Source organism: Salvelinus sp. IW2-2015, linkage group LG17 (genome assembly GCF_002910315.2).
Source record: "Salvelinus sp. IW2-2015 linkage group LG17, ASM291031v2, whole genome shotgun sequence".
Lineage (NCBI taxonomy): Eukaryota > Metazoa > Chordata > Actinopteri > Salmoniformes > Salmonidae > Salvelinus > Salvelinus sp. IW2-2015.
In genome coordinates, this window is record NC_036857.1 from 18,640,894 (window position 1) to 18,668,070 (window position 27,177).

Genomic DNA, 27,177 nt, shown 5'->3' on the forward strand with positions numbered 1-27,177 from the left:
AGTGTGTGTATATGAGTGTGTGAGGCTGACAGGAGGAGAGTAGTGCTGATAGTGTGTTTCTCAGAGACCTATGACAGGCAGGGGAGAAGATGGTAACTATGACAGGCAGGGGAGAAGATGGTAACTATGACAGGCAGGGGAGCAGATGGTAACTATGACAGGCAGGGGAGAAGATGATAACTATGACAGGCAGGGGAGAAGATGGTAACTATGACAGGCAGGGGAGAAGATGATAACTATGACAGGCAGGGGAGAAGATGGTAACTATGACAGGCAGGGGAGAAGATGGTAACTATGACAGGCAGGGGAGAAGATGGTAACTCCAGGGTCCAAAATTAAAATAAACTTGCCGCATCGACTACAGCGCAGGGCAGCCAATCAGAGAGCTGAGGCTGCAGCACTGCCAACATCAGGAGCTCAGGTAAGTTAAGACACGTGGCAGCAGCTTTAGGACAACACCACAGGGACAGGTCCGAACTGAGGTCTACACAGAAACAAATTCAGAAGCACATTGACAGTCAAAGACTATACACAAAATACATTTCAGTTCTATAAATCATAAAGGTGGTCGATAAAGAAGTATTTCATTCCATTGGGGAACCATTTGAGATCCTTAGTTTATGGAAAAACGATGGACAAATATACCTAAAACATTTAGGGTGGGCAATAGACGCTGATGCATTTGTGACCGACTGGCTCGATTCGGTCTTATGTAGCAAAATTTGAAATTGTGTTTTTTAAATTGATAAAAGTAGCTAGAAAATGGTATATAATACACTGCGGGTTGAGGAACAATGGGAAAGTAATTCTGCTTTGAAAGTTGGTACATTTTTGAGCCCTTGAATGTTTTGGTAAACCTACTGAAGAGCTCTTCTTTGTCTACAACCATTCAACATCATTCACACCTTCTTAAGCCTTAGCCCKAGCCATCTATTTAAGGATTCACATGAGGCCGTGTACTAAACAACCAAAGATTTCAATACTAAAGGCTGGTTTATACTACGTTGCCCATTGAGAGGTTGGGTTAAATGCGGAAGACACATTTCAGTTGAATGCGTTCAGTTGTACAACTGACTAGGTTAGCCCCTTTCCTTTCCCTTTCCATTGCTCTCTGGGCGTTTCGTAAACTGCTGATAAATGTTATCCTAAAGGGAAAGTACGCATGAAGCAGTTCAACACATCATTCTCCAAGAGAGCTCAATTTTGCATTGCTCAGTCAGTCCTGCAATCTTGCAGAACTTTGAAGTGAGCTCAACTTCATTGATGGAGGGATGGCACCTTACAGGAGAGGAGAAGAGAGGAGAGCTGCAGGAGGCTGCAGGTGTAAACTGCTGCAGGACAGGTGGAGGCCAGAGGGAGGGCTGAAGGTTTACTCACTCCTTCCCCAGTCTGACAGTGGGGCTCTGGGAATAACGCCCAGACTTTAACACAAAAGCCTCAGCTGATGGTTTACGCCAAGCCAGGGCTACAGGGAAGGGAGCGCAGAGGGAGAAAACAGCATTAAAAGTTTCTGAGGTCTAAAACTTGGGGCTTTGCACACTGACCCCGTCGTACTGCAATATCAATCCGGCATCAGACACGCTACCCTAACCAGCGCATTCCCATCTCTCTCTGTCTCTGTCTCTCCCTCCCTCCACCCTCTTTCTTTTGTGCTAAATGCAGGGAAGCTCAAAACATCTATCACCATCAAAGTCAGGGCGTCTCTCTGTCTGTAAATGTCTTGAGAATCCTGCAGAGCGCAGAGACGGAMCAGGCAATCTCAACTCATTATCCGAGACACGGGCGAGCGTGGGCGCCTCCCAATCTCCTCACCCCCGCACCCCCCTCCTAGCCTCATGCACCACCCTCCCCAGCCTCACACTCCGCTCACTGGCTCCATTCTCTAATAAGGCCTGCCTCTGTTTCCCCCTTCTAACCATCACCACAACCCAAGCCCATTTACTTCACACGAAACAGAGGGGAAATACACAACACACATACTGATATACACATATACTGATACACACACATACACACACACACAGATACACAGATATAGACACTGATACAAACACACACAGAGATCAGAAGATGCCTTTCATTTGCTGAGCGTTAATAAGGCAGTGTGTAGGGCTAGGTCTGCATTTGGTCTGGTCTGGGCTGACGGCCTCCGTCTACAGTAACTGATGAAACCATACAGTTACAAGACTCCCAGTAACACAACTGTCAACTGGCCTGCTGTGCTGCTACAGATGTTAACATCAAACAGGCATCAGAGTCAGACATGGATAGAAAACAGTTAGGGTGGAGATCTTTCAACTCAGAATGTTCAGCAAATGCTCACCTAGTCAAAGGGATACTACGAGATTTAGAGATTTAGATGGTTTTTCTACTTACCCAGTCTCTCGAAATCTATCCCTTTAACTAGGTGAGCATCCATGAAAAATAGATGAATTTGCTGAACATTCTGAGTTCATAGATCTCTGTCCTAATGTCTGACTCTGATGCCTGTTTGATGTAGACATGGTCTGGAACCAGAGTCAAACAAACTCACAGATAKCATTTTTATGTCTGGTTGCAGTTTGGAGATGATTGAACATGCCATATTGTTAGCTTAGCGCAGTTAATGGAAGTCTCCCGATACAGTATGTCACGGATCCCTCCGGAACTTTCATCACGCACACCTGTCCCCTATTCCCACTGATTAGTACTTGTATAAGCGTGCCCCCTTTGGTTTCCATTGGGCTGTCGACTATTGTTACAATGTCCTTTGGTGCGTGTGAGTACCTGCGCTATGTGTTTTGGGCTTTGGTGCCCTTGGGGATTGAGCAGATGAATACGGGTCTCGTCCCGTGTGTTAATCATTGTGCGCGTGTGTTATTTATTCGAGGTACTCCTCGCTCTTTTGTTTGGGTTTCAACCCTGTGTTTTTGTTACCTGTTTGTTTGATCTTTGTCCCCGTGCCGTGTAATTTGGGTACAATAAAAAAAACTATTACGCATTCCTGCGTCTGTCTCCCAAATCTCTTCATACCAACGTGACAAGCCAGCTCCTCTCAAAAGCAGGGAAATAGACCTTCTAACTACTACAAAGTTGGGTGGTTGGTCATATAGTCTTACAAAGCTATACATAGTATATTTTATAAATGTGTTAATTTGACTGATAATCATAAGAAACAAGATTCTATCCACTTCCTCATTCTCTGTCCCACTGTCACATAGAGATGTATAGAGATCATAATGTATCTGTCTCAATGGCACTGACCGTGCGCTCATAGATGGCATAGCGGTACAGATACAATGTTGTGATCTCTATGCGACAATGGGACAGAACCTTTAATATCCTTAGAAACGTTTTTGGAAGAAAGGGTTCTTTGATGATTCTTTGGAAAGCAAGAAGGATTCTTTGGAAGGCAATAAGGGTTCTACATAGAACCTTATATCATATTTCCCAGCATGCTCTATTGGATGGTGATTTTCAGAATTGTTTGTTTTAATGTCTGTGTTTTTGCATGTACATTGATTGGTTGCAGTTAGTAGTTTAACTTATTGAACCCATTACTTAAATGGTTGTTGCAGTTTAAATGGCTTAGGTAGACTCCTCACAATGTTCCTAACGCTGGCAGTCATTCTGAATGCAGGTTGTGGGTGATAAATAAATTCCACTAATTGGATATCTTAACTCTAGCTGGATTCCAATAGGAATTACACATCACTTTGCAAGCCAGCAGAATGTGACTTGCAGGGCCTGATGTGGCCTGTAAATCAGGAGATTCCTAAAACCACTGTGTTAGGGTATAACTATGCCCTCAAAGAAAGGCCTCATGATATATGTAATGTATTGTCATAAAGAATGTCATTTTAAAGGCTAATAAGGCTGGTGGGACTGTTCACATAGTTCTAGGAAGAAACCTTCATAGATGTTTCTAATGTAGGTATAATTACAGTATCTACAGGGGTTCTTTGAAGAACCTTACATAGAGGGTTCTAGGTAGATATATATCTTATAGGGGTAGTACTATTGTGAAGAAGAGGCAGAAGACTCTAATGAGCCAGATTTGACTCGGGGGTAGAGATGCTAGAAACATCTTTACCTTGACTTCTGTATAACTTTAACCCTAAACCAGGTTATTTGGAACAGGGACACTAATAKAGTTGTATCTTTATTGGATGGGAAAAAATATCCTATGGTTAAACAAAAACARATGAACAGGTGAAGGGTCTATATAATACATTTATCTATTTGTGTAGAAAGAAGCCATGAAAACCCCCATGCATCCACTGAGTCAGAGCCTATAGTGTACACTGACCTTCTTGGCTGCGTCAATGCACTGCATGTACGTTTTGGCCAGGTCAGAGCATTGCAGTGTCTGCTCCCGGTTCTCCTTGTAGCAGTTGAGGATCTGGGACTGCAGGTTGATGCACACAGACTCTGTGTTCCTCGCTCTGTGGACACACACAGACAGACACAGGTCACGGGTCAGCCCAGAGGTCATCAAAGAGATACAGTTTCATGATTTGTATGAGAACACAACAAGCTACATACAGTATGTAACATTACTACAGTGTATGATCAGTGACATTGCAGTTTTCTGAAAAACACTTCAGGTGATTGACGTGAAGGAAACATTAAGGGAATAAAATGGTGTAAGTTAAGGAAGCTAGATGACAACCCATGACCATCTGAACTTTTCTGCTATTTTTGAATCATCTCAAATGAAACTGTTTCCACATTGTGCCTGAAAAGGAAGCCCCCCGTTTCACATAAACACACACTCAGACTCCACATTACATACCAATACACAGAAACACACACAGACTCCACATTACATAGCAATACACATAAACACATAACAACATCCCCCATCGTGTACAAATGTCTCCCTCCCCATCCTGTGGACACTTTAGTGGAATGAATGGATGGGAAGAGACAGGTTAAACTGAATTACCAGCAGAGAGGATATTTATTAATAGAGCCTGTGACAAGCGTGGCATTGACTAACACAATGATGATAAATAACCTGATACCGAGACTAGAGTAGGAGGAGGAGGCAGGGAAACACAGTCACCCTGGCAACCTTTTAGCAGTGATGTCACTGAGCCTCCAGATTCCTGTAGACACAGAGCCAATGGTGAGTGGTTGTGTCTACCGAAGATGTTGACTTTAACATGGGGGGATGCTTAGTACACTACAGTACCACCTCCATCTATCTACCACAACTAACGTACCGCTACAGATTAGAAATGGTGAAAATAGGGATCAATCATTCCTAATTCAACGAATAAAGTTGAGTTGATCAAATCAGACTGAATTCACAGATTGGATTAGCTTGTTGTAATATGATACGTGATATGTAACATAATTGGTCTCTGCATTCCTATCTCTCACCGATGGAGCTCTGTGGCAGATTCATTGCCAGGTTGCCATGGTTAATGAAATTTGATTGATTAAGCAAAGTCATGTGCGTTAAACCCTCCCATCCGCTCCGCGGCTGCTGCCCTGCACTCCAACTGCTACTACCAGAGGACCGTTTGACACTGCTGCCCTGCACTCCAACTGCTACTACCAGAGGACCGTTTGACACTGCGCTTAATTGAAACCCAAATTAAAGCCCGGGCTCAGCTTTGATTCAGCGCGCAAGTCAACCCCGGCATTTCAATTAAAACTCATCCAATGCTACCATCACATCACACAGCATATCACCAAACAGCTTGTCTTATCTGAACAGTCAAGAGAAAGAAGAGAAAGCTCCATCAAGGCATGTTTAAGGGTTGATGCCTTTGCGTATCAGATCCCCCTGTTTTACCCACTGCTGAAGCTCTTCCTTCCTCTGTTTAATCACACTAGGAGCAGAGAAAAAGACTAAAGCAGCGCTGTTTTTTGTGCTGGGAAGATAAGGAACTCTCCTTTAATTTAAAATAAACTGCCTTCATCAGGGAAGGAAAAGCTCCTGACAGTGCAGGAGGTTTATTAAAGGGGCCTGAAGCAGAAAATTGGTTTGCCGCAGCCAAAGCTGAACCGAATTGAACCAAATTGAAGGTGAGGCCTTAAATAAAAAATATTAACTGAGCCGATTAGGCCACTTTGAGCGGAGCAGGCCATGCATATGAGCAGTAATTTCTGAATTCAAAATCTGTGAGTAAATATAACGGAACATTGAGAGATTAGGCCTTAATTACTGTCGATTCCCATTATTTTTTGTCTCCTCCAGCAAACGTGCAGGGGCAGAACAAAGGCCAACTTCTGAAAGTATGCCGAGCTTAGAGAGGCAAAATGAGAAATGAAAGACTAGAAATCAAATGGGAATAAGAAAAACAACTACTACAAAAGGTTCCATTAGCAAGCCTGCAATGTGCATATTCAAGGAAGAGATTGGAATCAAATCAATGGTAATGCTAAGCAGCACAAACACACAGAAACTCCAAAGAGAGTGTGTTGGATGTGATTGGCTGGAAGCAAAGAGGGCAGAGGTCATGTGTGTGCTAGGTCTGCAGCTCATAGCGCTTCAGGTACTATCAGATGGAGTCTGAGAGGAGAGGCACCGATATCTCTATACTGCTGCTGTTGTGGGCAACCAGCGCTCGCTCAAATCACAGAGAGAGTAGCTACTGTACCGCCTTGAGATAACTCTGCTCTGCCATCCTCAGCCAAGCCACAGCAGATTACTGCAATAGGCAGAGAAATAAATTAATCACACTGGCTTTACACTGTAAATCCACCAAACTTTATCTGCAGGGGAATTCAGAAGGGGCTGAAATTAACTAGAGACCCCAGCTCTGACAGCTTTTACATTGAGGTGGGCAACCTCCTCCTCTCCTCCTTCTCTATCCTCCTCCACTCCTCCCCCAGCCAATCTCACCTGCCTGGCCCCTCTCCCTCCTCCTCTTCTCCACACGATGCTCCCCCACTTAAGCCTGTCAGGTCTGAAGGGGCCAGAGGCAGACCGCTGAGGGCTCAGGTCAAATACAGGCAGGGATCTGACACCGCTGACAATTACTACAGCAGAGGCCTGACTTGTTAGACCTCTGGGTTAGAGTCGCATGTAAGTGTCTGTCTCACATGTAAAGATTCACATCCTAACCTGGAGGGGGTCACCTCTCCGATGGAATGTCCCCTTCAATGTCATGTTAATCCAGTCTAGCTCACACACACATACACACACAGTGTAGTGAGGTGGCATAGTCCTGGTTTGACCATGGTGTCATTTGCTGTAAAGGACTGGTCCAGCTGTTTTATTCACCACTGTGTCGTGGATCACAAGGTTGACAGAATCTTTTTTATGTTCTTTCATTTTAACCACAATTACAGGGAAGAGGAGTGTGTGTCAAAATCAGAATCCTTATGACTTCTACTAAGTAGTCATCTTTTATGCATGACAATTACAGCATAGCTACTGTTAGCACAAGACTGCTGTATCATGAATGATCATCAGCTGTGGTACTGTATGATGGTAGTGATAGTGGTGTTACCGTGCTACACCAGCAAAGGAGAGGAGAGTGGGCTCAGAGCTGGTCCATGTGTGTGGTCAGCCAGTGATGACTGCCAGTTTTACACTCCCTGAACAGCCTGRGTCTTCTATAATGAGGGCTTTTTCTCTGAGAGGCCATAACACCAGCAGCAAGAACAACAAGAGCAACGTCTGTCTGGAGCTAGCTAATTGGCCACTGTTGTTAGCTGTAGCTAGCTCACTGTGGCTGAACGCTGGACACCTCATATTCTGTTTATATACTGTTGTTTACTCACTGTGTATGTATATACTGTATTCTCCACATAGTTCATCCTAACATACACTACCATTCAAAAGTTTGGGGTCACTTAGAAATGTCCTTGTTTTTGAAAGAAAAGGCCTTGAAGGCCAGCATCCCGGAGTCGCCTCTTCACTGTTGACATTGAGACTGGTGTTTTGCGGGTACTATTTAATGAAGCTGCCAGTTAAGGACTTGTGAGGCGTCTGTTTCTCAAACTAGACAATCTAATGTACTTGTTSTCTTGCTCAGTTGTGCACCGGGGACTCCCACTCCTCTTTCTATTCTGGTTAGAGTCAGTTTGTGCTGTTCTGTGAAGGGAGTAGTACACAGCGTTGAATGAGATCTTCAGTTTCTTGGCAATTTCTCGCATGGAATAGCCTTCATTTCTCAGAACAAGAATAGACTGACGAGTTTCAGAAGAAAGTTCATTGTTTCTGGCCATTTTGAGCCTGTAATGTGATGCTCCAGATACTCAACTAGTCTAATGGCCAGTTTTTATTGCTTCTTTAATCAGAACAGCAGTTTTCAGCTCTGCTAACATAATTGCACATTTCTATTGATCAGTTAGCCTTTTTAAATTATAACTTGGATTAGCTAACACAACGTGCCATTGGAACACAGGAGTGATGGTTGCTGATAATGAGCCTTTGTACGCCTATGTAGATATTCCATAAAAATCAGCTACAATAGTTTCCAGCTACAATAGTCATTTACAACATGAACAATGTCTATACTGTATTTCTGATCAATGTGATGTTATAATAATGGACAAAAAATTTGCTTTTCTTTAAAAAAAAATGACATTTCTAAGTGACCCCAAACTTTTGAACGGTAGTGTACCTACCACTGTACATACCATTTTCCTAATATCAATACCACACAACAGCTAGTATACAGCTAGTTCTGTGTTGCCTTTTGTTTTCACAGAGGGGAGCTCCTCAGTACCAATGCTTTTCTGTTCACCTCAGAAAGGTCTGCAGTGCCTTGGCATGTTGCCAAGCTGATTATGGTGCAGCCAGCTAGGCTGTTCCATCAAAGATACACACCTTTGTCTGGGCGGCTCATAAGGTGTGCATTACATTACAATCACAATACAGCACTCTAACAGCCACACTCCAAGACTGCTACAAACTACGGAGTGCTTTGAGAACTACTTCACTTTACCCATCACAATACAGCACATTATCTCTCTTCAATTGAAGACTTCAGATAGGTAAAGTATCTGTCAGATAGGTAATGTCTGGTATAAGAGATAAAACAGCAAGAAGACGATGGGCACTAGATTTTGAGTGCCCTGTGCTCTGCTCTGTGTGCTAGAGAGGGAGTTAAGTCAGGTAGCAGTGAGGGACAGAGAGGGAAAGATATAAGAGAGCAGCCTTGTCATGCTCCAGGAGAGTTGGGGCTCGGGGAGCTGCAGCTGAGACAAGGCATCAGCGTGCACACAAGGAAGACAAGCAGGGACAGGACGCTCCTGGCAAACCTTCTCCAAGTCTAGGGATTAAAACCTGGATTAAAACATCACACAGTGGTATGCCGTGGAGGAGGCTGGCAGGTAGGAGCCCGGCAAACTGCCACTGTCTGCTTAAGCTCTGGTAGTACAGCTCAGGAAAATTACAATTTACAGTATGCAAACACAGCCCAAGCCTTGTAGCCCAATTCAATACTCTACACTCTCAGAGAAAAAGATGCTATCTAGAACCTAGACTGTCCCTGTGGGAGAACCCTTTGAGCAACCCTTTTGGTTCCAGGTAGAACCTTTTTTGGTTCCATTTAGAACCCTTTTCACAGAGGTTTCTACATGGAACCCAAAATAGTTCTACATGGAAACCAACAGGTTCTATCTCGAACCCAACAGGGTTCCTCAAAGGTTTTTCCCATAGGGAGAGCCGGAGAATCCTTTTGGAACCCTTTTTTCTGAGAGTGTAACCTTAGACCCAGTCTTGCTGCATAACCCTTGACCACATCCTGGCCTCCATTCCACCCTAACCCTTCCCCAGCCCAACTGCAACTCGTCTTCTTTTGATCTCCTTACCTCAGAGTCTTCACTCAATCTAACCTTCACCAGGTTGTCCAAAACTGGAATAGGAGACACTGGAAGGTTCTACAAAACCATAGCACCGATAATACACTGTCTGAGACCATCACTGTACTTGAGACAGGGGACAAACACTTACGGAAGAGAGATCTCGCTATGATCATATTGCCATCTGATGGGAGCGTGCGTTGCCATGTCTCCTGCTTGGGAGGGAGTCTCTTCCTGGCTGACGCGGTTTCAGACGGCAACACGCTCACATGAGCTTAGAAGCTCAAATCCCTGATTAGAGGCCTTCAGTAGTTAGCAGCGAGGAGCAAGGTTAGCACAGAGTATGCAGGGAGAACAGCAGTCCCTAACCAGCTGCCACCATGCTTACACACACTGCTTAATTTACACATGCAGAAGAGAGAAGAGTTGCCTTTCCCTAAGACTATAGTGCATTTGAAAATGTTTATCTCAGATTGTACTGCTACTCCTCTCTACTTTTTGACTTTTGAATGGTCATTCATTTACTGATGTGATACTGGTATAGGCCTTTTGACCTGTCTCTTATACACATCTAGATGTGTATAAGAGACCTGGTATAGGCCTTTTGAATGGTCATTCATTTACTGATGTGATACTGGTATAGGCCTTTTGAATGGTCATTCATTTACTGATGTGATACTGGTATAGGCCTTTTGAATGGTCATTCATTTACTGATGTGATACTGGTATAGGCCTTTTGTCCCCCACTGCAGTTAGTTATGAATAAAAAAATCACTTGTGATGATTACTCTTGTGTTCCTATATCTACAATCGAGGGTCTCCCCGGCAAAATAGCACACAGCATTATGGTATTGCTTTATTCTACTGGGGAATTCTATAAGTTGTACAGTAAAACGTCTGGAAAGATGGATCATATAAATGGAGTGTTTAAAAAAAAGAGAATTAAGCTCATTACAATGGGATTGAAAGACCAGATATTATATACTCATCATAACCATGTAAACGCTGTAATGTGCACAGTGTGCAGAATTGAGATCAGTCTTTGAAAAACATGCCATGCTAAATGCATTAGAAATAAGAAGGAAGGCAAGTAAACTGGTAGGATATGTGATAAGGCTAATCAGGAAAGGTCTCGTTTGGACACAACATTTAAATATACAGGTAACTGCCTAAATAAAGGAAACACCAACATGGTGTCTTAATAGGGCGTTGGGCACCACGAGTGAGAACAGCCTCAATATCCCTTGGCATAGATTCTACAAGTGTCTGGAACTCTATTGGAGGGATGCCACACCATTCTTCCGCAAGAAATGTTGGTGTTCTGTTGATGGTGGTGGGAAACGCCGTCTCAGGTTTCGCTCCAGAGTATGACATAAGTATTCAATTGGGTTGAGATCTGGTGACTGAGACGGCCATAGCATATGGTTAACATCGTTTTCATGCTCATCAAACCATTCAGTGACCACTTGTGCCCTGTGGCTGGGGCATTGTCATCCTATGGGGGTATAGTCATGATAGCCAAAATAATGGAAAAATAATGGCCTGCCCAGCATTTGTATACAGGACCCTAAGCATGTGTAGGAGAGTTAAAATGGTTATTCCATCAAACTTCAAATTATTAGAATAGTACACAACGCAGAACAGAACAACCAGGTTCAGACAGAAGGGGGGAGTCAGATCGCTATGATCGCCAGGAACTTTACTTTTGGTGTCWATTTTTAATTGTTGTGCTACTAGTGCTGCCTGTTGATGTTAAGTAGGCAGCTACAGTAGCTGAATGATATTAACATCTTCTGGTTGTATTTCATTAAATGTATTTTATTTAATCTAGGTGCTTACGTCACCTACTAACACCCTGGTATACCCGTAGCTCCCGTTCTCCTCAGTCCGAGAAAAACACTGAGAGAAAGGTATGTGTTGCAAATTACTCCTTTGTAGAAGTCCATAACGTGAAATAAATAAAACATCCCAAGGTTAATGCTGTAGATATTGTTATAAGGGAGTGTGAGACTATTGAAACATGTAACTTTCCGAGTTTTATTGTTGTTATTGATATAGTTTACAGTGCAAAAAATTATTGCTGTTGCTAGCTAGCATGCCTTTCTGTGATGCAAGCGGTTAGCTGTGCTGCTGACTGATGCTAGCGTTGCATTATGGGAAATGTCGTTTTCACCCTCTAAGGTCTGAATGGGATAAAGGCGATTTCACGTTGTAGCTTATGTGTATTACAGTGTTTTTGTACATGCGTTGTTGTATTTTAATACTGTCAACACTGAAAGCACCTAGCAATGTATTGGGGATGTGAGGCAGGATATGTGTTTTACCTTCATGCTCCTGTATAGAACAACTTGTCAGATGGTGCATTGGAGACTGTGTTCCTGTCCTGTCTTTTCATAATACTATTGCAGGTATGGTTCTATTGTCTAAGAATTAAGATTATACATTCTTTGTATTAAGGATTGGTTATTATTTTATACTATACATTATGGCTTTATGTATGAATGTGATTGTGTGAGTCCGAGAAAACACTGAGAAAGAACAACTTGTCAGATGATGCGCTGGAGACTGATGTCTTCCTGTCCTGTCTTTTCACAATACTATTGCAGATCGACATAAAAGCCAGAAAGACAGCCGTGGTGTCGCTCTTCATTTCTTGGTTCTCCTGTGGTACTTATAAAGACATGGTGGGATGTTAATTGCTTAATTAACTCAGGAACCACACCTGTGTGGAAGCACCTGCTTTCAATATACTTTGTGTTCCTCATTTACTCAAGTGTTTCCATTATTTTGACAGATATTTGTAGGATTCCTTATTCTGAAATAAATCAACAACTGCAATTTCCATGCCTCTCATAATTCTTCAGGTGAAAAGGACATTATTTAATGTTGATTAATAAAACAGTTGACAATTAAAAGCTATTAGGTTTACAGCACTTTGCACAGGGGAGTGTTTGCATTTAACTGGTAAGATAAAATGAATGGCGAAGAAAAGATTGCTATCTGGGCAGGTTATTTCCTCATGCGTAAAAGTAAGGTTGAGGTGAATTGAATTTACACTGACATTCACTATGGGCATAATGAGTGTAGTGTGTACGTTTTTATTAATCTGCATTAATTCCATGTGTCTCAGATATCCACTTGCTCAGGGGGAACGTTAGTCTGAGTCTCCAGCCCAGGCACAGGTGAATAGATCCTGTCATACATATGTCATTCTCCAGTCTACCAAAGGTGAAGCTTATGATGCCCAACACACCTACAGATGTTTCCCAGTTAGGTTAAAAAACTTCTTAGGGATCGGCGCCCCGTCAGCGGGACAGTTGTAAATCATGCAGCGCCTTTTGTCACCATCGCGGATTTTAGAGAAACAACAAATGTTTGTACATATAAGTGTCTTATATTGGCTGAAAGCTTAAATTCTTGTTAATATAACTGCACTGTCCAATTTACAGTAGATATTACTGCGAAAAATGCCATGCTATTGTTTGAGAGCTTCTAACAACAAAACACTACAATCATCTCCTTAGTCTTGATCACTTTGAGGGAGAGGTTGTTATCCTGGCACCACACGGCCAGGTCTCTGACCTCCTCCTTATAGGCTGTCTCGTCGTTGTCGGTGATCAGGCCTACCACTGTTGTGTCATCGGCAAACTTAATGATGGTGCTGGAGTCGTGCCTGGCCGTGCAGTCACGAGTGAACAGGGAGTAGAGGAGGGGACTGAGCATGCACCCCTGACGGGCCCCAGTGTTGAGGATAAGCATGGCGGATGTGTTGTTACCTACCCTCACCACCTGGGGGCAACCTGTCAACAAGTCCAGCATCCAGCTGCAGAGGGAGGTGTTTAGTCCCAGGGTCCTTAGCTTAGTGATGAGCTTTGAGGGCACTATGGTGTTGAACGCTGAGCTGTAGTCAATGAATAGCATTCTCAAATGGTGGGTCCTTTTGTCCAGGTGTGAAAGGGCAGTGTGGAGTGCAATAGAGATTGCATCATCTGTGGATCTGTTGGGGCGGTATGCAAATTGAAGTGGGTCTAGGGTTTCTGGGATAATGGTGTTGATGTGAGCCATGACCAGCCTTTCAAAGCACTTAATGGCTACAGACGTGAGTGCTACGGGTCGGTAGTCATTTAGGCAGGTTGCATTAGTGTTCTTGGGCACAGGGACTATGATTGTCTGCTTGAAACATGTTGGTATAACCGACTCAGACAGGGAGAGGTTGAAAATGAAGACACTTGCCAGTTGGTCAGTGCATTCTCAGAGTACACGTCCTGGTAATTCGTCTGGCCTGCGGCCTTGTGAATGTTGACCTGTGTAAAGTTCTTACTCACATTGGCTGCGGAGAGCGTGATCACACAGTCATCGGGAACAGCTGGTGCTCTCATGCATGTTTCAGTGTTACTTGCCTCAAAGCGAGCATAGAAGTAATTTAGCTCATCTGGTAGGTTCATGTCACTAGGCAGCTCCCGGCTGTGCTTCCCTTTGTAGTCTGTAGTTTGCAAGCCCTGCCACATCCGACGCGCGTCGGAGCCGGTGTAGTACGATTCGATCTTAGTCCTTTATTGATGCTTTAACTGTTTGATGGTTTGTCGGAGGGCATAGCGGGATTTCTTATAAGCTTCCGGGTTAGAGTGCCGCTCCTTGAAAGCGGCAGCTCTACCCTTTAGCTCAGTGCAGCTGTTGCCTGTAATCCATGGCTTCTGGTTGGGGTATGTACCTACAGTCACTGTGGGGACGACGTCATCGATGCACTTATTGATGAAGCCAGTGACTGATGTGGTGTACTCCTCAATGCCATCAGAAGAATCCCGGAACATATTCCAGTCCGTGCTAGCAAAACAGTCCTTTAGCTTAGCGTCTGCTTCATCTGACCACTTTTTTATTGACCAAGTTACTGGTGCGTCCTGCTTTAATTTTTGCTTGTAAGCAGGAATCCGGAGGATATAAATATGGTCAGATTTGCCAAATGGAGGGCGAGGGAGAGCTTTGTATGCGTCTCTGTGTGTGGAGTAAAGGTGGTCTAGAGTTTTTTTCTCCTCTGGTGGCACATTTAACATGCTGACAGATTTAAGTTTCCTTACATTAAAGTCCCCAGCCACTAGGAGCGCAGACCTCTGGATGAGTGTTTTCCTGTTTGCTTATGGCGGTATACAGCTCATTGAGTGCGGTCTTATTGCCAGCATCGGTCTGTTGTGGTATGGAGACAGCTACGAAAAATACAGATGAAAACTCTCTATGTAGATAGTGTGGTCTACAGCTTATCATGAGACTACCTCAGGCGAGCAAAACCTTGAGACCTCCTTAGATATTGTGCACCAGCTGTTGTTTACAAGTATACATAGACCGCCACCCTTTGTCTTACCAGAGGCTGCTGTTCTATCCTGCCGATACAGCGTATAACCCTTCAGCTGTATGTTATTCATGTTGTCGTTCAGCCACAACTCGGTGAAACATAAGATATTACTGTTTTTAATGTCCCTTTGGTAGGATATGCATGCTTTTAGTTCGTACAATTTATTTTCCAGCGACTGTACGTTGGCCAGTAGTATGGATGGCAAGGGCAGATTAGCCACTCGCCAGAGGATCCTCACAAGGCACCCCGATCTCTTTCCGCGATATCTTTTCTGTCTCTTTCTCCTGCGAATGACGGGATGAGGGCCTGTTCGGGTGTTTGGAGTAAATCCCTCTTGTCCGACTCATTAAAGATAAATTATTCATCCAGTTCAAAGTGAGGAATCGCTGTTCTGATTTCCAGAGGCACTTTTTGGTCATAAGAGACGGTAGTAGCAACATTATGTACAAAATAAGTTTCAAACAATGCGAACAAACTAACGAAATAGCGAGGTTGGTTAAGAGCCCATGAAACGGCAGCCATCTTCTCCTGCGCCATCTTCAACAGCGCCATCTTCAATCTCCATGGAAACCAAAAGCACATCACTAGTTGGCTCGTTGTATACAAACTCTTCTACCATTCTGACAACAACATCAATTACTGTGATTTGTACTGGGAGACAAAACGGGAACAACTAGTATACAATCACTGTGTAATTTACAGCAAAGCCGAGATGAGAAATCAATCTACAGTCTACATGGATCCATCATAGATCTTGTGGAACACATTCAAGTGTTATAGCTTTTTCAGGGCAAACCAATTGTAAATCACTTTGTCTGTGGTGTTGAGTTGTGCTACAGAGGGACTGTACTTCCACTGGTAGCACATTGTAGCAAGTTTTACTGTAGAGTCTGGATGTAAACAGAACTATACAGGTGGACAAGCGGTTCTACTTACTTTACAAGAGCTTCGGATTTTGTGGCTTGGTCGTAGAACTGTTTCCTGGTTTTCTTGTATCGATCCAAATTCTGAAATATACAAATAAATATTATGAGAAAATACTGAATGAAACAGGTAAGGGTAACGTTACTGTACAATTCACATGATGAAAGAAAATAACATGATCCCTCAAAAAATGCACATCTATTACGCCCCAACACTTACTAAATACATAGAGTGTATCCAACTACAGCCAACAAGCTTTCAATAATGAGATGGACGTTTTTTCCCCAACATTCTAATGCATCTACGTATGTACAGCGACCAACTGAGCCTACACACCTCGCCGATTGGTTCAACAACCCTCCATAGACGGTCAGGTTGGCTGTAGTTGGACAGATGTGGAGAAACCTTAAAAGTGATGGCATAGAAAAAAAACATTTTATGATACAATCCATGAATTATTCAAATGTTTGGATGCTAATAAAAATAAGACTATAATCAGTATCACCTCCTTATTTGGCCACCATCCAAGATCATTGCCTTAGGTAACAGCCAGTTCATTTAACAACTGCATATTAGCTGATGCAATTCTTGTTAACTGCCTTGTTCGAGGGTACAGAGGAACTTTAATAGGTTTTAAAACCCTATCCTTATTGGCCATCATGGGGTAGTTCGTAGATGTTCTGCTGGCAGTCAGTCAGGCAGACTGGGGATGGATCAGTGAGCCTGGTCACAGACACACGGTCTCTTCATTATGCTATAGAGACACAGAGACCATCATCACCCACACAGTCCTCAGTAACAGTTCTAATTACTGCTGAGGAGACTCTGGGGTCGCTACAACATTGGCCCAAAGCATATAGGCACTGGCCCATAGCACAGTGCCTCAATTCCCCAGAACCAAATCTTGCATGCCCTGGCCAGCTATAGTCTATCACGAGAGACTACATGCCACTGTATCGTGGGGGTAACCGTTGGATTCTCAACCAATGATGTGGCTACTGCCCATAAAAGAAGACACTCTCTCAGCCCAGGTGGAATCTCATTTCCCTAATTACTCCTGACAGGCAGCACCTCAGTTTGATGAGGTAATGACCGTGCCTCAGAATGCCATCCATAAGCCCAGGCTAAACGGGCTTCCCTTAATTATTTCTGATATTCGTCTTCCGACTGAGAGCGAACCGGGGGTATTTTAAGTGAGCAGAGCAGGAGTGATGGGAGCATCGCTGAAGCCCAACCCTGAATCCCCATCAATTCACCAGGTGCCAGTGGGGTCAGTCTCTCTCATATTTCACACAATCTGAACCCTACACAAGTCATCTCAAGGCGAGGGAGCCGACAGTGGAAACAGAGGAGCCCCGCTCGTATGCATTCACACCAATTCAATAACTATCACAGGACAAATTATCGTCCATTTTACCCCCATCCTCTCATCTTCTCCAATCATGGGAAGGGAGGAGGAAAGGAGGAGGAGCCTGAGTCAGCCCAGGCCCACTGCTTTGCCTCATCTCCCGTTGTCTGAACTCTCTCTGAAGGCTCCATTAAGAGCTGCTGCTTCTTAAATGTTAATGTATTTTATGAGGCTGTGAGGAGGTTCTCATAACAAGCAAGGAACTACAGCAGGGACTGTTATTGTGTGAGCACCGGTCCAGGAGATTGTGATGCTTGCAATTAAATGCAGATTTACCAAAGAGCAGTGACCCACTGTGGTTCTCTGGAATCAGTGTTCTGTAGCTACATTGTGCATGCCTAAAAATTATTAACACATTTATGTGAGTGAAAATACGTGTGTGTCTGTGCATTTGTGTGTGGGTGCATGAGAGAGTGTGTGTATGTGTCTGTTCATGTCTACACTACAATGAGGGCTGACAAGGTGAGACGGTGAAGTGGCATTACAGACACATTGACCCAGATACTACAGTGCTATTGGATCTCCTTCTTAGCCGTTACTGACTGATCTCCATTCAGGCCAGTTCATACCACCAGGGAGCAGAGAGAATATCTGAAAACTAGAGTGCTTCCTTCCCATATATCCAGTGGGGCTTAGAGGCGTCTTTGAATTTCCCAAATATTTAACATAAATAAACTGCCATCTTTGACTGGGTATATCTAAAAAGGTGAATGTAAAGACCTGGATTCATTGAAAACGTTGATTAAATGTCGTAGGATGGTTCGGGAGCCCTGTTGCGAGATTATTACTATATTGTGTCTGTTATTAAAAACAGTAGAAAGTCTAAGCTCCATCATATGTGCAGAAGGGTAGTATGGGTTCACAGTGAAAGTAGGGTCAAGAAGGAATGGCCTAGTGACATTTAAACCCACCGTTACTATCACTGTGAACCCCTTCTTCCTTCCTGAATACATTTGCAGTGATGTATTGCTGTGGCAATGCTACCTGCATTAACCAGATTTGCCTGTGCTAATCTAACAGCTGGCACCTGGCTCGTCTCACACTCCTCTTCCTGGCTGGCAACTGCCGTCAGCAACCCTCATCTGCCACCCTCCCCCTGCCCACCCCCAGTGGCGCTTCCTGCTGTGCTAATCCAATGGATATCTTAATCTGTGCAGGGTGGCTCTGCCTGGGTGTCGCCGCAGGCTAAGTGCTGTTCACACACCTACACTAGGGGCACTTATCAGCCCAGCACAAACGATCCCACCGCCGACACCAACAGCCATGCTTTGATGCGCTGTAAAAGGACCAGTTTTTCAGCGCACGTATGCTCCTGTTGCTGCGGCCATTTAAAAAAAAAAAAAGGAAGGGTGAAGTGAATTCTGCAGTGAGATATTTAGACAAGAGATGTATTAACCTCAGCCAATATCTGTCTTTGAGATGGATCCTCTCCTGCAGGCAATAATGAGTCTAGGAGATCGCTAATGGATGTTCCAGTCTCTCAGTGTCCTGTCTCTTCTTCTATAAATATCAGGAGGTATCTGGAGGACGTATTACTCCTCCAGGGCCTCTGGTTCAGAGAACACCTTCCATTTAACTGCTAGTAGATCCATGTGAGGCGGCTTCCCATTATGGTGTTGCTGAGTGACAGCACAATGAACTAACAACATGTCTCTCTCGCTTGCTCTCTCTGTATGACATGTTGCTTCTCCAACATAGCTACTGTCATGACAGGCCTGTTCGGGTCAGGCTACCGTGGACCATAATCCTACAGAGATATCTCTCACACCCAACAGAGGGGAGAGATTGAGAGGTATGGAGGTGTTTTTTTTATGACACCTCCCGTCCATTGTAACTCTTAAGGCAGCAGACAAAATCCCCTTTGTCCTCTCAGTATGGAGGGATGGAATGTATGATGGGCCTATGGAGAATCTACCTCTGAACAGTAACATGCAATAAATGGACTTTGGTACAATATGTTTCGTCAGCCAAAATGATAGTTGTGACGATAGATGGAAAATGAAAATGAATGTTGTTTTTGTTATGTTATTAAAAGTTAAATGACAACGTTATAAAGAAAACATATCTTGAAGAGTTTTCACACTATGTACTTGAGGTTTGCATACTGTACGTTGTGTGGAAAATGTCCAGATCAAAGAGAATGTTTTTGTAAAGATGAAATGTGAAGTTAGTTGTCTAAATTGGATCTGAATAAAATCCAGACCTTGCCTCGTAACTAGTTACGCCCAGAGAACTTGCCCTAAAGGCGGAAACGCCCATTTCTGACCCGAGGGTATAAAACATGTGAGTTAAGAATTAACATATCAGACTAAGTGACCATGAGCTTCAGCCAAGGTCCGAATTAGTTGTAAACCCAAAAGTCAACACGAGGTTGAAGAAGACAAAGGAACCTTTTTACAATCTATGCTATGGATGAGTAGCTGTGTCTAAGAGGGTGAATTCAAGCAGGACCACCCAGTTACCTCTCTCCAAGGAATTGTGTGTCTACACTGCTTTCCTTCCCACGCTGGAACCATCCACACGGCTGATTAGCCGTCCTCCGAAGACCCCTTTTCAGGGCCAGGGTGAGGAAACAGACCACTAGGAGAAAGGACACTGACATCGTGAGGACAAACAGAGAGTTACACCCGGTAACTGAAGACGTACCGTCATCAGAGAAGTCGGAACCCGGGCCACGAAGAGACACCCCATCGGAGACCTTCAAGACGTAATTACATCATTATATTCTGACCCATAAGAGCGGCAGTTCGGGGCAACGTTAGGGTTAAAATAAGCATAGTTGACAAATGTACCCAAGTGTGCTTTTCTCTCGTGCTCTCTCTCTCTTTCTCCCTCTTTTGAAATCCCCATTTTGTTTAACACGTTTCATATTGTGTTGGCCTGCTAGGAACCTGTTTCATTGTACTAAGTTCTAATCAATAGCCTAGACTGTGTGTTTGTGTATCTTATATATTCAGTTTAGCTTGTTAGTAAATAAATAATCAAGTCAATTGGTGTGGTACGGACTTTACTGAGACTCGGGTTTGTGCAGATTCACGAATTATGCAACGTTCAGAAGGAGACTGTAGAGGAAATTAATTAATTAGCGACTGTTGTAAAATCGATATTCTGATATTCTTTGAGTTAATTTGGGAAATAGAAACTCAATAAAAAACCAAACTTTCCCATGGTGCCCCAGGTTACTGAGTTATTAATTACCTGATTTGTTTAATCACGTAATTATAAACAGTTAATCATTCGATGAGCAGCAGTCGTCACATTAATCAATACAACGTTACGACACTACTGTCTGAGCAAACTGATATTTTGTATCGGAAGATGAGCTTTACGTTCTGTCCCCAACATTACAAGGCTAAAAGGTACAAAAAAAGGGAAAATGAAATGCCCCATCCTTACTTGAAGTTTACTTCTTACATTTCCATTAGAAACCAGCAACACAGCAAAATGTGCTTTTATTGCGGAGAAAAAAAGCACCCTGTACATCATTCTGATTAGAATGCTTCTCCTGTCCTCTCTGTTCTAACCGCTGGCCCTGCGGTTTAGGAGGCGAAGAGGTATTACACCCCCTGGAGCCCCTGATATGTGCCTACATCCGTCTGGCATGCTGAGAAATTAATCATCCTTGCTCCAAAAAATAAAATTAAAATGCATTCGTCTCCCCCTTTGAAGTAAATTAATTTGTGATTGGTTAGCCTCTGCAGGCCTTGAGGCTAAAGGGGGCTGGCTGTGTGGCGGCCGGCTGCTCCACACTCTGTCCATCCAGGTAAAAGCAGCTTCAGCTGGTTGGATGGGGGAGTCATGCAGATATTTCCAGAACAAGGCCCCTGCCGACAGCGTGTCAACGCGGCTGTCAGGATTTCAGGAGGATTATTATCTCGTACCCACGCTCAAGTGCTTCAAAGTGCTTTGCAACTAGTGACAAGGAGGAGAGAGAGAGAGAGAGGGTACTGGGTGGAGGGCTGGGGGGGGGAGGACAGTAGCTGTAGGGGGGAAGCCTTGACAAGCAGAAGAGTGAAGCAAGGAGCGGTTCAGGATAGGAGAGGGATGGAGACAAAAGCAGGGGAGCCAGCAGAAGGCTTTAGCTGGATTAGAGAGAGCCTGTGCTAATTCAAACAGCAGCGGGACATTGCTGTTTACAACCAGTAGTTTTCACAGCTCTCCGACTTCCAGCATTCGGGAGAATTCACAGACACGAGACGATTATGTGTGGCGTCTTCACAAACAGTCTCGCACTCACCGAAAGCCTCTCTCCCAATTTCAAACCTTCAGAGTTGCAGCCAGGGGAGAACGACTGCCCCCTCTCATTGAAGCCACAACATTTCAAGGCCAACCGCAGTACAGCAGGCATTGTTAGCAGAAAACAGGATCCCCATTATAGTCAATGGGAAAAATGGCAATCTTTGTGTAAATGAACCAAGAAAATTGAAGACAATCAATGCTAATGGCAGCATGCAGTATCCTTGAGATATTCAGTGAGAGAGGGCCGCACTGAGCTAGCCTGCAATGTCACTTCCTGGAGTAGCTCAAACTGCGCATGTTGTCTCCATGAGACACCATCATTTTATATTTTTTAACTTTTACATATACATTTTACACAAATGTTGCATACATGGCACTTTCATACACAGTAGTTACATAAAGGTAACGTTTTTTTGATTGTAAACATTACATTTTGGATAGATAGTATCCAGAATGTATAGGGTTTTCAGTAATAACTATTACTGATCATGAGCCTCAGCCCATCCCACCTATCTCTGTACACCATCCTCTCTTGATTTCCACGTGCCATATATTTTTCAACTGTGACGTCTTACATTCATTTTGAACCTTTCTAATCACATTGATTGTAAGTTAAATATTTATATTTTTCCTAGGAGTATTATTATATTGTTGATTGATTTGGCTTTCCAAATAACCAAAACACTGCTAAACACCTGTGACCAGAAACAAGCTACATGGGGACAATGCCAGATTAAATGATCTAATGAGACGCCATCTTAACCGACTTKATTTGGCTTCAATGAGTCTTTACATTTGGCTCTATTGAGTCTTTACATAGGGTGTCATGTGATCGATGGCTTTCTCCATTCATATGTACAGTCATTGGTTGCAGCCTACCTACATGTTATAGACAGCTCTAATTAATGGCTTCCATTAGCTGTAAAGGGAACTCAGGGTATAAAGTCCAGAATCCCTCTTCTTCTCTGATCCAGTCTGTTGGGCAGGGCCCACCAACCTAACCCAAACAGAGTGACAGCAGTTTGAACAGACACACCGACTCCACAGTATTATCTGCCTCCCTGGTCCGGCTCATAACACAACCCAAACCCAGCAGCAAATAGTGCACACACCATTTCATTGCCAGTCTCTGATCCCTTTGGTAAACGCCACATTCTTATAATGAGGTAAATATTAACATAAAACACTCCAGTTTGCTGTCCCCACTTGCTTCAAGAAGTCCACCATTGTTCCTGTACCCAAGAAAGCAAAGGAAACTGAACTAAATGACTATTTGCCCCGTAGCACTCACTTCTGTCATCATGATGTGCTTTGAGAGGTTAGTTAAGGATCATATCACCTCCACCTTACCTGTCACCCTAGACCCACTTCAATTTGCTTACCGCCCCAATAGATCCACAGACGATGCAATCGCCATCGCATTGCACACTGCCCTATCCCATCTGGACAAGAGGAATACCTATGTAAGAATGCTGTTCATTGACTARAGCTCAGCATTCAACACCATASTACCCTCCAAGCTCATCATTAAGCTCGGGGCCCTGGGTCTGAACCCCGCCCTGTGCATCTGGGTCCTGGACTTCCTGACGGGCCTCCCCAGGTGGTGAAGGTAGGTAACAACATCTCCACTCTGCTGATCCTCAACACAGGGGCCGCACAAGGGTGCATGCTCAGCCCCCTCCTGTACGCCCTGTTCACCCATGACTGCGTGGCCACACACACCTCCGACTCAATCATCAAGTTTGCAAACGACACAACATTGACTAGATGGCCTACAGGGAGGAGGTGAGGGCCCTGGGAGAGTGGTGCCAGGAAAATAACCTCTCACCCAACGTCAACAAAACTAAGGAGATGATCATGGACTTCAGGAAACAGCAGAGGGAGCACGCCCCTATCCACATCAACGGGACCGCACTGGAGAAGGTGTAAAGTTTTTAAGTTCCTCGGCCTACACATCACTGACGACCTGAAATGGTCCACTCACACAGACAGTGTGGTGAAGAAGGCGCAACAACGCCTCTTCAACCTCAGGAAGCTGAAGAAATTTGGCTTGGCCCCTAAAACCCTCACAAATCTTTACAGATGCACAGCCTGTATCATTGCCTGATACGGCAACTGCACTGCCTGCAACCGCAGGGCTCTCCAGAGGGTGGTGCGGTCTGCCCAACGCATCACCGGGGGCCAACTACTTGCCCTTCAGGACACCTACAGCACCCGATGTCACAGGAAGGCCAAAAAGATAATCTAGGATATCAACCACCCAAGCCACGGCCTGTATCATCCAGAAGGCGAGGTCAGTACAGGTGCATCAAAGCTGGGACCGAGAGACTGAAAAACAGCTACTATCTTAAGGACATCAGACTGTTAACTGGCCATCATTAGCCGGCTTCCACCCGGTTACGCAACCCTGCATCTTAGAGGCTGCTGCCCTATATACATAGACTTGGAATCACTGGCCACTATAATAATGGAACACCAGTCACTTTAATAATGTTTACAAACTGCTTTACTCATCTCATGTGTATATACTGTATTCTATTCTACTGTATTTTTTGTCAATGCCAGTCAGACATTGCTCAATCTAATATTTATATATTTCTTAAATCCATTCTTTTACTTTTAGATTTGTGTGTATTGTTGTGAATTGTTTTTAGATACTACTGCACTGCATTTTGCTACACCCGCAATAATCTGCTAAATATGTGTATGTAACCAATACAATTAGATTTGATTTGATTTGACACAGGGCCTGGAGTGGTTTGTCAGGGTGAATGGGTAGGAGAAATAACTCAAACATCTAGCAACCCAAAGATTGCGCGTTCGAATCTCATCATGGACAACATTAGCATTTGAGATAATCATCTTCTTTGCAACTACTTAGCATGTTAGCTAACATTTCCCATAATCCTAACCCCTTGCCTAGCTAATGTTAGSCACTTAGTTAACGTTAGCGTTAACTTCTCTAGGATAGGGGGCAGCATTTTCACATTTGGATGAAAAGCGTGCCCAGAGTAAACTGCCTCCTACTCAGCCCCAGATGCTAATATATGCATATTATTATTAGTATTGGATAGAAAACACTCTGACGTTTCTAAAACTGTTTGAATCATGTCTGTGACTATAAGACTATTTGGCAGGCAAAACCCCGAGGACAAACCATTCAGATGTTTTTGTTTGAGGTCACTCTCTTTTCAATGGGTTTTCATTGGGAATCCAGATTTCTAAGGGACCTTCCTGCAGTTCCTATCGCTTCCACTGGATGTCAACAGTCTTTAGAAATTGTACTGTTTGTTAGAGGCGCATGACCAGAAAGCATGCTACACATTCTTTTCCTCCGGTATTGAACACAGATCATCCCGTCTTCAATTTTATCGATTATTTACGTTAAAAAATACCTAAAGTTGTATTACAAAGTAGTTTGAAATGTTTGGACAAAGCTTACAGGTAACTTTTGAGATATTTTGTAGTCACGTTGTGCAAGTTGGAACCGGTGTTTTTCTGGATCAAACACGCCAAACAAATGGACATTTTGGATATATATCGACGGAATTAATCGAACAAAAGGACCATTTGTGATGTTTATGGGACATATTGGAGTGCCAACAGAAGAAGCTCGTCAAAGGTAAGGCATGAACTTATTTCTGCGTTTTGTGTCGCGCGGGGATGGTTGAAATATGATGGTCTGTGTTTGTTTGCTATCCTCAGATAATAGCATTGTTTGCTTTCACCGTAAAGCATTTTTTTAAATCTGACACGTTGGCTGGATTCACAACAAGTGTAGCTTTAATTTGGTATATTGAATGTGTGATTTCATGAAAGGTGAATTTTTATAGTCATTTATTTGAATTTGGCGCTCTGCATTTTCACTGGATGTTGGCCAGATGGGACGCTACCGTCCCACATATCCCAGAGAGGTTAACCACCTAGCTAACGATAGCCACAACAAATTGGAATTTCTAATTCATTACATATTGTATGAATTGCAGTTAGTAACATATTGTACGAATTGCAATTCATAACATATCATACGAAATGGATGATGGACATCCATAAATGAATACATACCATACGAAACATCACATATTATACTAATTGGAGTGTCTTGGATTTACTTTAACTATGTCACGTCTACCCCTGAGTCCAGGTTGGGAAAAAAGGGTAGTGGGGAATGTGTTTACTACATGGCATGGAACTAAATCTTTATAAAGAAGACAGTGGTGTGGTAAATTAGCAATAGAACAAAGCTACCATGAACGGACGTTCTACTGGTAATATTTCTCTCTCAAACCCTTTGTTTTCACATGGCCATGCATGAAGCTTGCATCGTCTGATTGGACATGCTATCTAGTTTAAATAAATGAATCCTAAGTGAACAAACACAAAAAGCCTATGAATACATTTCACAATAATAATCTTGCAGGGTGTAAAACATTTCTGAAATAAGTCCTTGTTCCTTGAGACTGCCACACAGTAACAGCAGTCAGCGTTTCCCAGTCTTTCTGCAAGCCACCATGCAGTGCATAAAAATGTAGGCTAATCCACACAAGACAAACTGTTAGATTAGATGTTATTGTCCTCCAAGAAGGAAATTCATTTCCACATGCTTGTACATTGAAATACAGACCACCAAAATACCCATACACCCATTCATAATATTTACAATACCAAAAGTAAACTTCCCTACACTCAGCAGATAAAACAGTCAGCCCAGCTAACAATTCTAAGGAGAGAGAACGTTTTTGTAATGTTACCTGTAATGTTCCCCTAATGTTTGAGTGCCCAGTTTTCTGTTAGTTAGGGGAACACTCTATACTGCAAAAAATATATAAATGGAACATGTAAAGTGTTGGTCTCATGTTTCATGAGCTTAAATAATAGATCCAGAAACGTTCATTTTGCACAAAAAGCTTATTTCTCTCAGAATTTGTGCACAAACTTGTTTACATCCCTTTTAGTGAGTGTTTCTCCTTCACAAAAATAATACATCCATTTGACAAGTGTGGCATATCAGAAGCTGTAATGAACATTTAAAAAAAAATGTTTTGCTTCTATGTGGTAAATGGTGTGTATGTAGATTGTGGATAGGCTTGTCTCCCTTATTAATCTTCTCTTTGTGCCAGACTGGGTTCAAGTGACTTCTGTTTCTTTTGTTCATTTTTTTCTGTATTTATTAATCTCTATATGATATGTATATATGCATTTCTGTATGTTGAAGTCGGAAGTTTACATACACTTAGGTTGGAGTCATTAAAACTTGTTTTTCAACGACCCCAAAACTATAGTTTTGGCAAGTCGGTTAGGACATCTACTTGTGCATGACACAAGTAATTTTTTGTTGTTTACAGACAGATTATTTCACTTACAATTCACTGTATCACATTTCCAGTGGGTCAGAAGTTTACATACACTAAGTTGACTGTGCCTTTAAACAGCTTGGAAAATTCCAGAAAATGATGTCATGGCTTTAGAAGCTTCTGATAGGCTAATTGACATCATTTGAGTCAATTGG

The 27,177-nt window shown here is 43.2% G+C and overlaps 1 protein-coding gene across 1 annotated transcript in view; it reads right to left on the reverse strand.

The window, feature by feature from the left end:
• LOC139029003 (MICOS complex subunit mic25a-like) overlaps positions 1 to 27,177 on the reverse strand; it is a 52,454-nt gene that overhangs the window by 3,038 nt on the left and 22,239 nt on the right. The window contains exons 3-4 of the mRNA XM_070447734.1: positions 16,034 to 16,104; positions 4,289 to 4,424 (exon numbers count right to left, since the gene is read on the reverse strand). Of these exons, the coding sequence (XP_070303835.1) occupies positions 4,289 to 4,424; positions 16,034 to 16,104 (207 nt within the window). The remainder of the gene's footprint in view (positions 1 to 4,288; positions 4,425 to 16,033; positions 16,105 to 27,177) is intronic.